Source organism: Vigna unguiculata, chromosome 3, assembly GCF_004118075.2.
Source record: "Vigna unguiculata cultivar IT97K-499-35 chromosome 3, ASM411807v1, whole genome shotgun sequence".
Taxonomy (NCBI): Eukaryota; Viridiplantae; Streptophyta; class Magnoliopsida; order Fabales; family Fabaceae; genus Vigna; species Vigna unguiculata.
This window is the reverse complement of record NC_040281.1, coordinates 38,139,792-38,157,580: the sequence shown is the minus strand read 5'-3', so window position 1 is coordinate 38,157,580 and position 17,789 is coordinate 38,139,792. Positions and strand designations below refer to the sequence as shown.

General features: G+C 33.5%; 1 protein-coding gene across 4 annotated transcripts; it reads right to left on the bottom strand.

The window, feature by feature from the left end:
* Window positions 1-8,304: 8,304 nt before the first annotated feature.
* Window positions 8,305-17,695, bottom strand: LOC114175586 (protein ANTHESIS POMOTING FACTOR 1). Of its 4 annotated transcripts, none has more exons than XM_028060342.1 (13): window positions 17,427-17,694; window positions 12,169-12,281; window positions 11,985-12,076; window positions 11,748-11,848; window positions 11,266-11,366; window positions 11,110-11,176; window positions 10,900-10,999; window positions 10,687-10,800; window positions 10,444-10,581; window positions 10,270-10,354; window positions 9,930-9,979; window positions 9,127-9,320; window positions 8,305-8,671 (listed from the first exon to the last, which is right to left on the bottom strand). In XM_028060342.1, the coding sequence occupies exons 2-12, from the start codon at window positions 12,173-12,175 to the stop codon at window positions 9,171-9,173; spliced, it is 1,005 nt and encodes a 334-aa protein (XP_027916143.1). In that variant the 5' UTR covers window positions 12,176-12,281; window positions 17,427-17,694; the 3' UTR covers window positions 8,305-8,671; window positions 9,127-9,170. The 4 variants fall into 4 exon arrangements, with proteins under 4 accessions (XP_027916143.1, XP_027916142.1, XP_027916144.1 ...); XM_028060341.1 differs by having other exon boundaries at window positions 8,305-8,637; XM_028060343.1 differs by lacking the exon at window positions 8,305-8,671 and having other exon boundaries at window positions 8,816-9,320; window positions 11,275-11,366; window positions 17,427-17,695.
* Between the last annotated feature and the right edge of the window lie 94 nt (window positions 17,696-17,789).

Sequence of the window (17,789 nt, the reverse complement as noted above, 5' to 3'; positions counted from 1 at the left end):
ATTTGGCAAATGCATGGTTATGGGTTCAAGCCTTGGAGAGCTTATATTAATTTTATATTTTTTTGGGCATTTTGGATTTGACTTGAATATGAAAGGGTTGGGAAGAAACCCTAGTGGTAAGGCAGCCGAGAGGTGGCTGGAAAGGAGCCATAATGGTTTGGTAAATGATAATAAACTCCATTCAATAAGTAATTTTCGTTTTAAAGCATTAACATAGTTTTTAGGGCACCTTTAAAAGGCTATAGTGAGGTAGAGAGAAGGGTTTGGCAATCTGGAAATTTGACTACAGAGAGAGAGCGAAAATTCTGGAATTTGGTGAGGTTTGGGAGAGATTGAGAGGTTGAAAATAGAGGAACCAAGGAGGGCTAGTGTGCGAAGGAAAACTATCCAAAGTTCAAGGGTTAAAGCTTAAAAGGATCCAGGTTAGGGGAGCTGGACTCCGTAATTTTTATGCATATGATTATAATGTGTAACTGTATGGTATATTGGTTGTTTGTGTACTGTTAAATTCTTTATAATTTCGTGTTTCTGGAATTTTCCAGAAACCGCCTGGCGGGTGATGAACCACCGCTAGGCGACCCATGCTATTTCGTGTGTTCTGGGTTCCTGGAAGAGGAACTGCCTGGCGGCACATTCTCGGCCGCCAGGCGACGCAAAGAGTCTTAGCTATTTTCTGGATTTGCTGATGAGGAGCCTGGCAGGATTGGTTAATCCGCCAGGCGGTGCGGGGTATTTTGACTCGTTTTTGGGTTTGTTGGAATTCTGGGTGAAATCTGATCGGGGCAAAAGGCAGTAGTGATTCTTATAGAGTGGTAATGTTGACCAACAATAGGTCTAACCATCAAATCGAAGGCTTAAATGAATGGAACAGTGAATATGAGTTAGGGTTGAATGTATGTTATCAGAAACCACAAATTGGTATGTGTTACTGTGAATTGGGCATAAGAATTAGTGATCGATGAAAGTATAAAATGAATTGCTATGATTGTGATGGGGTTAGATTGGTGTGTATTCAAGAAGATGGAAAAAAATGGTCGGGCATTGGGTGCAGGAAAAATCTGGAAAATACCCAGATGGTAAGCACCGCCTGGAGGCTCGTGGGTTGGCCGCCAGGCGCCCGCGCAGTGGTAGAGACACTGCAGGCTGAGGTGTTGTGCACTGAGGATGGATTCTATTCGATAGGGTTGGAATCAATAAGTGTAAATTTTCGTGATGTTTGGAAAGGTTGATGAGGGAGTTGTGCATGAGTCTCAAGGGTGGGTGAATTGCCTTAAGAGGTAGTGATATTAAATAGTAGGGGTCTTCCTTTATTATGGAGTATTAGTGATTCTGAATATTGAAATAGTTGGGTGCAAGGGGGGATTTTAAGAATTGACCAGTTATTGGGAATGAGAGCTGACCAGTTATTAGAAATGAGAGCAAACAGCGTAGTGGACTTGGCAACAACTTAAGTGTAACGAACCTAAGGGTATTAACAAGTTAAGAAGGGAAGGAGTTTAATGTTATGATCGAATGGGTGATGCTAACAAGTTAGGAGGTTGAGGATTGGACCTCACCAATGATAGAAATTTTACGATTATATGATACTGGTGATTGAGCGAGTGGAAATAAGGTAAGAAACTGCATATACACGAGCAACAACACCTTAAAGTGTTGTACTATCATGGCGCCTGGCGGTGGGATGTGAACCGCCAGGTGGTAGCGAGATAACAGTGAGGTCTCGAGGTGGTGAGCGCTTGGCGGCAGAGTAGTTCCGCCCGGCGGTCGCTGTTGCGAGAGAAATTTAAAGGCGCTGTGCGCCTAACGGTACGCGACACCCGCCAGGCGGTCTGGAAGCTGGCAGCGCCTGGCGGCACGTGTCCTCCGCCAGGCGATTTATACTACTGTAGCTTTGAGTTTTGATTAGGAATTTGTGATCTACAAGGCGTCTAGTGATGCTTTAAGGGTGAGGTTGCTGGTGTTCCTTGAGTTGTGACTCGGAACGTATCCCATGAGTTGTGGCTCGGGATAGGGGTTAAGCATGTGGTATTCCTTGAGTTGTGGCTCGGAATAGCATCTCATGAGTTGTGGCTCGGGATGGTGGATGAACACGAGGAACCCTTGAGTTGTGGCTCGGGTTGGCGAGTGTTGCTGGTGTGAGTGTGCTGGTTGTGGCCAGTACGGATGGGTCCAGAAAGATTGTCCTCCTCAGTTGTTGGCTGACGAGTTTGGTAGTCTTGGGACGATACGGACTATGTTCGTATATGGGAACTCTACATGGCGTTGCGGTGTTTGATCCGTAGCATGTTTTCCCGCACGTGCTCTATTGGTTGTGGCCGATAGGTATGTCAACAAGTCACCTTGAAGAAATCCTTAGACGTTGTAGAACACGAATAATCTGATTGGGGGTCAGATGGTAGGAATTAAAGAATAGTGCAATGTGAGATATTTATGTTATGTACGATCTCTTGTGTATATATGCTTATGTTTCTGCAACTTTATATATGTGACTTAATTGTTAAGCTCACCCTATCTGCGTGTGTGTGGCGATGATCGTGTACGCGGTACACGGGAGCAGATTCTGTTGATGCAGGTGGCTCAGGTGACGCTTAGCCGCGAAGAGGGGTTGGACGTGGGGAAATGTTTATGTTTTCTTTATTGCCTTTGAAAATAGTTGTAAACCCTGATGGGAAATTTTATAACGTTATGGTTTTGGTATTCATAGACTTTGTTTGATGGTTTAATAAAGTTTTTAAATTTTCCCGCATTTTGGGAAAATAAGGTATTATTAAATGCACGTGGTTTTTAATTTATTTCTTTTATTTATCTATAAATCAGTAATATCCTGACGGGATGTTACAAACCATACCAAAGCTTTACCAACCACCAAGATTCATTATTGCTCATGCCAAGTTTGTGACCCCACACACGTACATATGTAACCAACTCATCATATACAAGTCATGTAGAGATCATGCCAACTTTCATACCAAACCCATCATTTGTAATTCAGGAATCATACTACGTATACCTCATACTCCATTATATACATATCACTCATCATACATTTATACCCAACCAAAACAGACCATTCAGGAACAAACAAACATCAAATCCCAGCATTGTCTCGCCCACCACCTCGCTCAAGCTGAGGAGTCTCGCTCAGGCGAGACAGTCTCGCTCAGACGAGGCCCCCTCTGCCTAGGCGAGGGCCCGAAACCGGAAACAGGAACCACTGCGGGATCTCGCTTAGGCGAGACCCCTCTTGCCTGGGCGAGTGGTTCGCTCGCCCAAAACGTATAGTGGGTCGCCTGGGCGACCCCTCGCGAGGAAATATTTAAGCGAGCCCCTGTAACTCTCGCCTAGGCGAGACAGGTTCGCCTAGGCGAGTCTATCAGACTCTGCCACTATTCCTCTCTGCCATCAGCACAGTTTCATACCCAAACAACAAATCAGCTCACACCATACGCTCACAGTCACATATAAGCACGAAAATCACGGAATAACATCAAAGCAACCATTTTTATACCGAACAATAGGGTTCTAGCTTCCCTCACCTGGGATTAAGCTAGCAAAAGACCCGACACGAGCTTGACCCTAAACAATGGAACGCAGTCCTCAAGAGGCGACTCCAAGAGCTGGAAACCATGACCAACAGCGAAAACATTAGTTACTTAGGGTGACAGTGGGGGAAAACAGACACAAACAGAAGGAGCACTTACGTAGGAAGGGAAACGGGTTCGAACTGGCGTGCTCACGATGGTCCCCAAACCCTAGCAGAGGTAGAAGACGGCTGCGGCTCTAATGCAAGGATAACAATTTTCTGAAAATGCGAAGAAGTGAAATGTTTAGGGCAGACCTAATGACTTTATCTGTTGGGCCGACCTTAGGCCCACTTACAAGGGCAGCCCACTAACTTTTAGGGCAAAAATAAAAAGGGGCCCTCACACTATGGATTGAAGTAAGATTACATATAGAGTAGAATGATTCATATGGTGAGAGTAGCAAAAGGTCATAGTCTAAGGCAGAAGAATGACCGAGATTTGACTTATACTGTTTTTTCCAATAAATATAAGGGTTGTTTCATATTACCTTATGCTTATTTTTTTAAAGTATGTAATGTTTTATTTAATTTTTTTTCTATTAATTGTGATGTTACACTTTATTTATTATTTTATCTTAATTAAAAATTATTAATAATTATCAAGATCTTAGTAGTCTTATTACATTTAGACACAATCAAATCGATAATAATTAAAGAATGGATTAATGAGGAAATAAATTAAAGATTACCACCCTAGTCAAGATTTTCTTTAATATAAACTACTATTTATAATAAGATTTTGGTCCAAAATAGATGCTCTGATTTAAGGGTTTTTCTAAACCCTTGAATAAAAACAATCCGAAAAATGTAGATAGTGGAAACCAAGGTATTTTTGACATGTGAAAAAGATGGTAGATGGACACCTAAATAGTAAATAAAATTAATGGTGGGGACACCAAGAAAAGAAAAATACGAAAGCTAAAATAGTAAAAGAAAAAAAAAAGTAATGAGATGTAGAGAATGTCACCATGTCATATTATTACGTAACCCGGAGAGATCGTACATTCATTGCAAGAACAACAATTATACGTAGAAAATAATATTTTTACACTTGTAAAAAGTTACTACGTCTATTTTAATAATATAATAATATTAAAATCTAAAGGGAAAAATAAAATAAATATATCTAAAATATTAGTTTTTAAAATTATTAAATAGAGAATATTTTTTTAATGAACTTCAAAATATCAACCCTCGTAAATATATTTAAACCCGTGAGTCAATCTTCTGTTGGTAGTAAAGAAAAAGTGGTAGAGAAATTGAATTTTGAAGAACCGAAGATAGAGAAAAATTGAAACTAAAAAAAGTTGTGTAAGAAAATTGAGGTAGGGTAGAGGATCGTACATGTTCATATTCGTCTTTTCTTTTCATTCATTTCCTCCGACTGCACCTGTTCACGGCAAAGACAATAATGAAATGTATCGACACCCGTGACTCGATCTTTGTTTGTAGGAAGAAAAAGTGAGACAGAAAATATATTTTAATAAATATTTTGAAAATTTAAAAAATAAAAATGTTTGTGTGTAAGAAACATTTTTACGTAAATGTGAATTGATAAGGTATATATTATATTGTTTTATAACAATTTATGTTAAAAATGATATTATCATTAATTATGAGTATAGTATAATTATAAGTTAAATATATCTGTAGTATCTAAATATATGTTAGATTGAAACGTTGTTTAACACATTAAAAAAATATTAATGCTATTATTTTAGGATAACTATATCTATTTATATTTAAAATATTTAAAATTTTTGAAAATTAAACTATATCAAAATTTAAGATTAAGACATATTTTAGTATTACTAAAAACATATTTAATTTTATAATTTATTATAAGATTATTTTTTTTAAATGTAATAAGTTAATAGAATGATATTGTAATGGAAATATATTTCCTTAACTTTCTAATTTACTTTTTTATTTTCTCTCATTTCTTACATTTTTCCTTTTCTTCTCTTCACTTTTTCATCGCACCTTCCAAATATACCTTCTAATAAAATAACTAGTTAACATTAACCTTACACTCCTTAACCATTAACTTTTAGTTTTACTATTAAGGCTTAATTACTAATTTAATTTTTATATTTATATTTTTTATTTATTTTTATCCTTATATTTGTTTTTTATTCTATTTTTGTAAAATGATTTAATGTGACATATTTTGTTAGATTAACATTGACATTAACACATTTGATAATATCATTTGTTAAAATTTAAGTTTGTCATGTGTCAAAATTTGAATAATTTTTTATTTTAAAATTGTTCTAATTTAAACATGCAACATAAAAATGTCTAGATTTTGATACATAATAATTAGATTTTAACACATGACAGACTCAAATTTTGACATACAGTATTGTCAAACAACACTAACATCAATTTAACGAAAAAATCACATTGAGTTTTTTTACCAAAAATAAAAACTTAATTCAATTTTTTTAAATAGTTTCAATAGAATATAAAAACAATAAAAGAAACAAATATCTAAACATAAAAAATAAGTTACTAATTAAATATGGTATTTTACACCCGTAACTTTTGTTGGAACACAAAAGTCGATATTGAAATTTGGAATGAGGATATCTTAATTATGATTTCTTTTATCATTAAAGTGTAATTTCATTATGAAATTACAAAAATTGTGCAAGTTAAAAAAATTAGAGGTGGGACAAATTGTATCAAGTTGGTATGGTATAACTTCAAAACAAAAAAAGTCATATTAAACTAAAGCAACTTCATTATGAATGAACTAAAAATGTGCAAGGTCATAACTATTTTTGTGAGAAAGTTGAAATCATCCTAGTTTGAAATAACTTCAATTAAGTTTAATCACATTTTCTATAATAAAAGAAAAGTCATGTTAGCATGACTTCAATTCTATAATTAAATGAATTAAAGTATATTATATTGTGATGACTTTAATTCTACAATGAAATAAATAGAACTGAAATTGTTACATCATGACATGACTTCAAATAAAATTGAAATCGTCATAACATAATACAACTCTAGTATATAGTTAAAAAATGTGATTATTCTTAATCAAAGTCATCTCAAATTGTTATGACTTCAACTTTTTCTACATAAATTGTCACTTGGCAAAACTTTAATTCATCTATAATAAAACGAGTTCAACATAATCCAACTTCATTTTGAATTCGTGCCAAGTTTATACACTTGCTGAAACTTGAATTTTTTGAAACTTGCTCAGATGTTGCAATTTCATAAACATTAGAATGATAAAAAAAGCCTTCAAATGGTCATGCTTTCACACTAATGCACTTAGAATGGTAAAAGAACCTTTAAATGGTCATGCTTTCACACCAATGCACCCTCTTCTTCCTCTGGTGCTCGACGCGTGCATGATGGTGTCAAATAATTTTTTCACTCGTTCCAAAATTTAATTTTTGTTTTAAATCTAAAACTTTTCATTTTTTTTACCCCTATTGAAGTAAAAATTAAAATTATCTACGGTTATAAAAAAAATATACATGTAGGCATCCACAGATACATCTTGATTTTTAAATTTCAATAAAATTACTCCTTAAAATAAAAATTCAAATACATTTTTGATCTTAAGGTAAGTGAAAATAAAACTATATCTTAACAAATTAATAAAAATAAGTTAAACTTTTAAAAAGTCTAACAAAAGTGTTAAAAATATAAATTGAAATAAATTTAATTTTTCAAAATTATGTTAATTATACATATTTAACTAAATACGCATAAATTCATATAATCAAATTCTAAATAAATTTTCGATTATTAATATTTGTAAATAAATAATTTTATTTAGATCACTTAAAAACTATGAAAATAGAAGTTATTAAAAAAATAATACTTTTAATAGTAGAGTAAAATACTAGAGATATTTAAAAATAATTTAGAAGTATTTAGAAGTATATATATATATATATATATATATATATATATATATATATATATATATATATATATATATATATATATATATATATATATATATTATAAGCTTTTTTTGGGTACAACTGCTTAAGAATAAGCTTATTATTTCACCTGCTTCTAAACTACTATAGTGTGGAAACACATTTTTATGAGAAATTTAGTAGAAAGAAAATAGATATGAAAATACAAAAGTATATTTAGTAAAAAAAAAAAAAAAAAAAAGCATTAGTCTCACCTCTTCATGTTTTGTATATAAAATAGTCCATTATCATCTCTTTACAATTGATTTCAGTGTTTAAAATGCTAAGAGTAACCGATTCTAGAATAGTCATATATTATTCATTTCATTTTTCAAGCACTCAGCTAATATGTTATCATACAACGATAATCCATTTATAAAGGACCCTATAAAAATACGACCAATTATCTGTGCAAGCTAATTGATAAGTTTTAATTAAATATAATTTATAATTTATAATTTTCCTTTGTTGTATCTTCTCTATTTGTTTCACACCAAACATTTCTAACATTCATTTTTCTTCTCACCATATTTTCATTCACTGCATTTTCTTTCTCTTTCGATTTTTATTCATCGGATTTCTCATTTGTTCACATCCTTAAACTCGTCCTAACATGTCAATCACATGTCATGTCAAGTCAATATCTAACGATTATAAGAGTGGTGATTACTCGAGAGAAGTAACAACACTTGACCTATCAAGTTTTCTGATTATCGTTGTAGTGCTGCCTAACTATATGGGATTTCTAGTATAATATCCTCCCAGAGGTGAAGATTAGAGTATAGTGGTGGGCTAATTCAAATAAAATTCACCTAACAAAAAGTGTCGATCAATTTCTGTTGTATGTGAAAACTAATCGAACTAAAACAATCGCAGGCCAAAAAATATTGTTGTATAGGTTAATTAATAACTCCTGTGAAAGGGGATTTTCGTCTATGCCATAAGTTCTGTCTCCAATCTGAACTGAGTCATCAAGTGGAATGGTTCAACAGACTGGCATGACACTTCATTAACTTCCATTGCATAAAGATATAATCAAGCAGTTTATATTTTCCTTAGGTAACAACTACGACCAAGAAGATTCCTCATATTCTCTCATATCTGCAAAACACAACAATCCCTCATCTACTGGTTGCTGCCAGCAGAAGTACAGTTATGCAATAACTAATTTTGGGGTGAAGCCCCCATAAAAATTGGTCAACATATTTCTAAAAGTGGAAAAGTATCATAGCCATATGGAAGAAAGGCAAGAAGGGAACTCATGCCCCAATTCAGCAAGGAAAAAAATTCAATGGTTAATTCCCTACCTCAAGTATGCATGTCAAATTTGAAAACAAAACCAGAATTCAACCATTCACAAGGACAGTTTTTTTTTTTTGCCAAGAGCTTCCCAAGACAGGTTAAAATCTTGATTGGCAGGGGCACCAAATGAACATCTATAGCAAGCATGTTGACAGAAAGAAGGTATATACATTTAAATATTTTAACGTGTACAGATTAAGAGGGTCATTGAAATACCCGTTGCTCTTCAGAGAAGAATATTTACAAACCATGACAAAACTTGTCACTGTGGTAGTAAAAAAATATTACCTTTCAGTGGGTTGATGGGCAAACAATTTTACCATGCATTGTTTCTACTTTCTTCCAACGTAGGATCCCAACTTAGACAAATCTGGAATCCAGAATGACAATTCAGATGATCCAGTAGCAAACATTAGACTTCCAGGAGCCCACTTTATTACAGGCGGTCCAGTATCAGAAGTTGCACTCCTCCAACTTGCAACCTAGACAAGGCAAAAAAGAATTAACATTGGAATGGTAAGTCCTATTCGTACTTAAATTCACAAAGGGAAAATACTATGTTACCCGAAGTAGAATTTAGAAGCTTTTTTCATGCATAACCGCTTTATGCATAATTAAGTATGTATTTGGTTTAACGTTTGGAAGTCCAAACCCAAGTTTACTTTGCATTGAAAGTCACGTAATGATGTTTGACAAAAAAAATTGTTTCATTGAGCACCAAATGTGGGTTGCTTTCAAAGCAATACCATAAAGCTTTTTCGTTGAATGAGACTTTCTGTTTCATTCAATCAAACTCAATTTTTCTAACTGCAATCCAAACATATCATAAAAAGTTCAAATTTCACACAACTTGCCAGGCTTCAAAATAGTATATTCTGTTATTATCAGTTTGCAAATAGGAAATAAATTACTGTATTCACAATCAAATGGTAGAACATTCTGAAAAATGAAACAGGAATAACATGATAGATGAGTTGGAAGCATATCCTCCTGATAGGAGAAAAACTATATTAACAGTTATTAAATTACTATCCAAACAAAAATATGTACAGAAAATAGCTATGAAAAAGAAAGAATATAGCTTATCATACTTCTTTGCCACTTCGAACACTCCATGCATAGATGCTTCCATCCCCAGAACCTGTCAAAGGATCCAAGTGTAAAACTATCAAATTAAGCATAACAAACCTACACACGCAGTAAGCAGCAACCAACAGGATCACACAAATAGGAAAAAAATTGAGAATACAAGACAGAAAAACCACACCATGATGCATACATTTTAATATAATCATATTCAATCCAAATCTTCCTTCCAAAACACTATTTCAGGCAAAAACAAACAGTGTAATAAAGATTTAAATGTGCGAATAATGAGTATACCAAATGAATAATGATCACAAGTTCTTGGAATGATCTGAAAATGCTTACCAGATATTACAAACATTCCCTCGGGGCTGAAAGAAGCTTCTAATGTGGAGTTGCATGAGACAGGCGTGACATTATATGTGGATAACTATGTAAATGTAATGAGAAAAAAAATCACACACAAAACCTTTCAATTCAAAGCACTATAAATTAAGTGAAACAAGGAAAGATACTGACGAGTGTGCCGCGAAATGAATCAAGCACATGAATATGCCCATCTGCCGTTGTTAAAAGAATGAGACTCCCATCATTACTAAATTTCACAACATTTGCATCAGACATATCTCCCCCAACGGAAAATATCTCAAAGGGACCCTGTAGCAAGTGAAATTCACCATATTAGATTATAACTGTGTGTCACAATTAACAGACAAAGCCAAGCTTTATACATATTCATACTCTCATTTTGAATTTGCAAACCTTTTCATACTTGCGAGCATCAAACATTCTTATAAATCCTCCAAAGGCAACTGCAAAGACAAGTCCTTGATCGTCATATGATATAGCAGGCCTTCCTTGTACACGTAACAGTCCCTATTTATTTTTAATGTAAGAAGCCCCTATAAAGTTATATGATGTATAATAAACAAAAAGACATAAAATAAGCAAGTAACAGCATGCACATGACACTACCTGGCACTTTTCAGCCCTTTGATCCCATAGTAAAACAGTTCGATCTAGAGAACCAGATATAAAGCAGTCTTTCCGAGAGCACAAGCTTAGCGACACAACCCTGGCAAATAACTGATATTCTTTTAGAACAATCAAATGGAATGAACATGAGTATTGTATCATATGATATGAAATTTAAATGAATATATTACAAAATGTCAGATACCAAACCTGTCATGGTGACCTTTGAAATATCTCAAATACTTGTTATCATGCAACGATAGAAGCCGCAAAGATTCTGGATTGATGGAAAAATTTTATAATGAGTATACAAAATTTACTGCCGATGCCAAGTTTATTGAAGAGGAAAGCAAGTAAGAAACACACCATCCCAACCATTTTTCGAAGAGTATATAACAGTTGTAGGATGAGATGTGAAGCAAACCAGGTCAACCCCATACTTTTTGCTATTAATTGTCTTCAAACAACTGATGGAAAATGTGTTGATGCCCACATGTAGATTAGTTACACAAACGGAAGGATGGCAAGAAATTTCAAAGAATCAATAACATGACCATTAAGCTCTATATTTGCTCCATAGTCAATGTTAACAATTTAGCTGTAAATGATTGAACAATTTGTAGTTGTGAAATTACATCTTATGTCATTTATAAATGTTAATAAACCCAATCTGTTGAAAGTATTTGTCACATCAAATCAAATAATGATGCAATCTTCTTAAATCATACTAGAGATGTAAATCGATATGAGGATGCAACAATGACAATAAACTTTAGGATAAAAAGATTTTCTCTAATCATTCATTCAATTGTCTATATAATTAGAGCAACAGATAAAATGGGGCTTACGTTCCACTGGTAACCTCATACAGTCGAATGGATTCATCATCACTAGCAGTTACTAGATAACTGGATGCCCTGTGAAAGTCCAAGGAACTAATTCTACCATTCTGAAAAACATATGCACACAAAATTAAAGAAAAGAATACAATGAAAAACAAATTTGAGGTTGCCAAATCCCAAAACATTAGAAACACTGCCCTAATCTAAAATAAGAACAGAAAACGTAATGGTAGAATTGCTTACATAGTCTTTGAAGGCCATTCCTACTTCCATACTCTGAAGAATTTCTTCACTGAGCTCCAAAGACACCTTCTCTTCTCTCTCAGTTTGTGTCCCTACGAACACTTAAAGCGTAAGAAAATCAAGGGAAAGGAAAATAGAGCAGAGCAAAAAGATAACATAAAAATCAGTAACAACTTTGAAATACCTCCCATCGTTTCCCTAAATTTTGCCTTAGTCGTCAGAAAAGTCAGGAAGATTGAGGGGATTAAGATTGTGACCGTGCCCGTTCAAAAATTCGAAGAAACCTTACTCCTGCACCTACACAATGTTTGTATTGCGTATGAAATAATAGGAAGAACAGAAAACAACGCAGAAAGATATAAGACTGTGAGCAAGGTGGGCTAGAACGTAGAAAATCGAACAACTTTACGTTCCCACACACTTGAAACCTAGTTAATTCATAAGTAGAATCGTTTTCTAGTAGGTTTGTGAAAACTGGAGCAAACTCGCTCAACCTTATGTAAACTCACGAGTTTATAACACAGCGAGCTAAGATAAAAACTAGAAAAAGGTAATAAACGACGGCGGATTTGTTTGCTTCTAGACGAATTCTTATGCAGAACAAACCTGGGTAACAATTCCGTGGTTCACTGTTTCTCTCTTGCAAGTTTCTATCCGTTTTGGGTGTTGCTGTTGCCTTTTCTAATTGCACAAACACATCTGTGTTTATTCATTTTCAGTTCGTTTTCCAATCCACTCTCTCATATATATAATTTTGGTATAATTACTGATTTAGTCCCCTAATTTTTTGGTTTGTTCAATTTAGTCCCCAGAGTATTTTAAAATGTACCCTTATTATTGGTTTGTTCAATTTAGTCCCCCAATTATTTAAAAATGTTCAATTTTGTCCTCTCCGTTAAGTTGGAATGAACACTGTCCGTACAAGACACGTGTCAAATCCTGAAATTTTTAATTTTTTTTCTAAAAATTTATAAATTACCACGTGTTAGGTTATCGTTGTCCCACGTGACAGTTTACCATCTTGACACATGTCAATGGTAATAGTTGTTTTCAATTTAGTCCCCTACTTAAATTTTTAATTCAATTTAGTACTCCTATTTTTTAAAACAACTGAATTTTGGCCTCTCAAATTTGAGACCAAATTATTAAATAAGCTTAATTACAATTTATATATACATATTACAATAATTTTTTTGAATATATACATCAAATCATCCCACCTAAACACTCAAATTAGTCTATTTTTTACATTTTTACCTTTGTACTTTTTTACACTTGAAATTTTTTACACTTGTAAAAAATAAAATAATTTGAATATTTAGGTATAATGATTTGATGTATAAATTCAAAAAACTTATTTTAACATGTATATATAAGTTTTATAATTAAGTTTATTTACTAATTTGGTCTCAAATTGGGAGGACAAAATTGGATTGATTTAAGAAATATAGATACTAAATTGAACCAAAAATTTAAATAGGAAACTAAATTGAAAATAACTATTACCACTGTCATGTGTCATGCTACCACGTAACATGACAACCTGACACGTGGCAGCTTATAAATATCTAGAAATATAAAATTAAAAATTAAAAAAAAAATTAAAATTTACCGCTTGACACATGTCCTGTACGGACACGGTGTTAACTCCAACTTAATGGAGATGACCAAATTGAATCCTTTCTAATAATTGGGGGACTAACTTGAACCAACCAATAATAAAGGGACCAAATTGAACTAAACCAAAAATTAGGACACTAAATCATTAATTATACCTATAATTTTTGTATAAACTTGCATTTTGTTTTGTCATTAATCATAAAAAATTCCTTCAAGATCTTTTTTTTTTTTCTTTTCATCGTACCTGTATACTTTATGTTTTTTCTTCGAAGCTAATTTTCCATCAATATACCCAATTTCAATAGTTTACTATTAGAGGTACTAACTCAATGGGATGCTACGAAGCTTGGGAAGAATAACACATATGATACATAGATGTGTTATATGTGTTATATAGATGTGTTAAGAGTTGAATCTCTTGATTGTTTCAAATCATAAACTAATCTTATGAGAATATTAAAGAAAAAAAATTCAATCACTAGAAAAACATGTGATTAAAAATAAGTAAAGAACTATGAATTTATTTAAAAAAAAATAAGATGTATATAATAGAATTGAAGTATTCTACCATATAAAATTGAGATAGAATACACATGAACGAAATAATGAAAAGTAAACTACATACTTATGAATAAAATTGAAATAGATGAAGAATGATGGAATAACCTCTAAAAGGGTTAAATAAGTAATAGCAAAATTGTTCTGTGAGGTCTATCACTTGCAAGGCGTCTCAATAACAGTTAATGTTAGAGAAGTGTTTTTCAATTTCACAAACAGTTTTTTATCTCAGTTTGTTTTTCTGTCAGTTTTTTATTTGCGGACAGTTATGTTGTGTGGGAAGTGTGTGCAGTTATGTTTCTTTTGTAGCCTTTAACATTGTAATGTTTTCTGTAATGTGTTGAATGAGAAATACCTTTGACTTTCACAGAAAAATTACTAACAATTGGTATCATAGAACAATCTGAAAGAATGGAAGGAGATTCAAGTTTCTCAGCAATAGCACCACCAGTTTTCAGTGGCGAAAATTATCAAATGTGGGCAGCACAAATGGAACCCTACCTAGAGGCTCTAGATCTATGGGGAGGCAATTGAAGAGGACTATGAAATTCCTGCACTACCTGGCAATCCAACAATGGCTCAAATCAAGAGTCACAAGGACAAAAAAATCAGTAAAGCTAAGGCAAAGGCATGTCTCTTTGCTGCAGTTTCACCAACAATTTTCACTCGAATCATGTCTCTAAAGTCATCCAAAGCCATATGGGATTATCTCAAAGAAGAATATAATCATGTACATATAAATATATAGGTATGATAATAGCAAAGCTAGCTGTTGTAAACGCTTAGTATTATAGGTTCTTTGCCAGCATTTGTTGTAACTAACTTACTGAAGTCAGTTATGCTGAGCTGCCACTTAGTTAGACCTATAGTCCGGTCAGCAAAGTAAGCTACTACGTTTGTATAAACACTAAATATGTACTTCAAAAGGTAGTGCAAGAAACCATTTTGCAGTTTATAAAAATCCTATTCTCTTCTCTTTCTCAGTTCTGTATTATTGTCTTCTAGGTACTGTTCTCTTTTCGTATTTTCTGATAATGATGTTTTAAATATTTTTATTGATTTATTTTCTCTCAATTTCTTCATACCCTTTTATGACTTCTTTTTTTAATTCAATGACAGGGTCCATTTCCACTTGTTGAAGAGGAGGTGAAATCTAAATGCTCAAGGGTGAATCTTGATGAGATCTCAAATACATACGTTAGATGTGTACATGTTGGTACTTACAATTCACTTATTTTTCTTCAGCCATCACGTGTCCCAAATTTTAATTGGGTTTATTTGTTTCCCTATTGGCAGTAAATGTGAGTTTTTTTACTTTATACTTTATTCTTATCTATGTATTTATATGATAATTATTTTCATACTGATATAGAATCGAGTTAACATCAGGATGCATTTGTTTCTTTATTAGGATTCATTTAAGTTTTAGTTACTTAACAGTATCTTTATTGAAGTGGCATAGGCATGAACTTCTTGAAAATTCTGGCATTCTGTACCAACCCTGTAAGTTTAAAACTATTGTTAAAAGTCTGTTTAAATTATACACACCTTAGTTCCCTTGAAACCTTTTTACTTAACAAACTATGATGCATTTAGAGTATCTGGAGTCTGGACAAAAGGAAGGCTCATAAAAAGTCTGTAGTATACTCTACATATTAAATACTACAATGCTGCGGCTTGCACAGAATATATATCATGTATGACCTTGAATATTGTTAACTGGACCGTTGAGCCTATTTGCTTTTTTTTTTTAAGGTTCGGCAGATTTGGAAAAATCACATCATCAAAGTGTATCTGAGTTACGCTGGCTTAGCTCAATGTATGTGCGTCTTTCGATAACATTGCAGATTACTTATTTTGGTAATTGTTGATTCATGTGTGCATCATCTTGTACTTCTAGAGTTGTAGATATGGATATTTATCTACTATTAGTCTATTATGGTATACGGTGGTTATCTATATTAGCAATTATGATGAGCTAATGTCTTATAAATTGCCCATTGTTTTGCATAGCAAACACAACCTTGAATTCTATCCAGCCTGGGCAGTGTGCTTGACAATCATATCTATATTAGTACCATGTTAGACATAATCAGTTTGTAATTTTTTTTTTCTATTTGAGGTGGTTTAGAGGATAGCTGACACAAAAGCATGTTTATCATGAGTGTAATCCTATTGTTGACATCTGACCATCTGTAATTTCATGAGATTCTACTGAAGGCATACAGAACATTTTGTAATCGTTCCTCTTTTTTATCTAATTAGAATGGCTGCCAGACTCATGTTTGTAATATTTCATCAATCTTTTAATGTTAATGATCTGTGTAAAGTTTGTCAGATGGAACTCATATTCATCTTGATCTTCATTCTCTTAGGTATTAATAAGGTTGATACAATCTCTATTGTGCCTTTATGTTTCCTGGTGTTGTACTTTTAAAATTGACCTCCCTACATCCATTTTCTCAAGTCCAAACCATGGGCTTTTGCATTGATTATTAGTAGCCTTGATAAATCTATTGCTATCCCTTATTGGAAAAGTACAAAGAGTGCACACAAAATCAATTTACAACAGCATTCTTCTGTCAGGGAGTTCTTTATTAATTATAAATAAATTACTTCAACCTCCCTTCTGTTGTTTATCCTACTTGCTCGGAATCCTCAATTTGTGAAACCTATACGAAACACCTATTCCAAATTTATGTCACGCCTTATTTTTGAATAATAGTGACAAAACACACCATTGCAGACTTGTACTTGATTGTGAGAATTGTTTGCAACCAACCAGAAGAGAGTTCATGGCAATCAATTTGGGGCAGGGGAATGTGTTTGTCCTGCTATACTACTTTCACAAAGAATGATTTTTACGTGAATCACAAATTTGCAACCAAGCTACTGGGGAACAACGCATTACACTGATTGTGATTACAGTGTATCATGCTTTTCTCTTACTGCATGAATAACACTTTCTCTAAAACAGAACCAAGCATGAATACGGGAGCAACATAGAAATAGGCAGAAAAGACACTTTCCTTACTGCACTGAAACATTGAACCAGGCAGAGAAACCCCTTGCCATAAACAAACTCTGCACTTTGTATACCATAAATTGTATACCAAATCACCAAATCTTACCCAGATAACAAAATAAAACCCAAACCCCAAATTATAGATACAAAACGAAAAGTAACAAAATCAATTTAAAAAAATTAACCAAAACAGGAGGAAAACCCTAAATTGCATACCTCAGAGTGTGAAACATACTAACCTTTATTCACTATTCAAGAACTTCATTGAGAGGAAGATGAACAGAAGTGAGACGGTGATGTTGAGAGGGAGGAGACGCACAAAAGTGAGGCGGTATGATGGTGCAAGGAGGGAGGCGCACAGAAGTGAGGCCGTGCGGTGGTGTTGAGAGGCGGTGTGGTGGTGTTGAGAGGTGGTGCGGTGTGTTGAACTGTGGAGAAGATTCAGCCAAGTTCGTTTAAAATACCAAAATATTGTAGTGTGTATTGAGAGGGACACACGGAATGTGAAAATGATGATAGGAACACGGTTTTTTTTTGCTTTTTGAGAATGTTTTTATTTTTTGAAAAAGAAAAGATATTACTTGTCTTGTTATCACTCGAAT

Coding starts and splice junctions, on each gene's coding strand:
- LOC114175586 (XM_028060342.1), bottom strand. Junction 11,000..11,109: donor TTCAAAGGTCACCATGACAG/GTTTGGTATCTG, acceptor GTTATTTGCCAG/GGTTGTGTCGCTAAGCTTGT. Junction 10,801..10,899: donor AAAGGGCTGAAAAGTGCCAG/GTAGTGTCATGT, acceptor AAAAATAAATAG/GGACTGTTACGTGTACAAGG.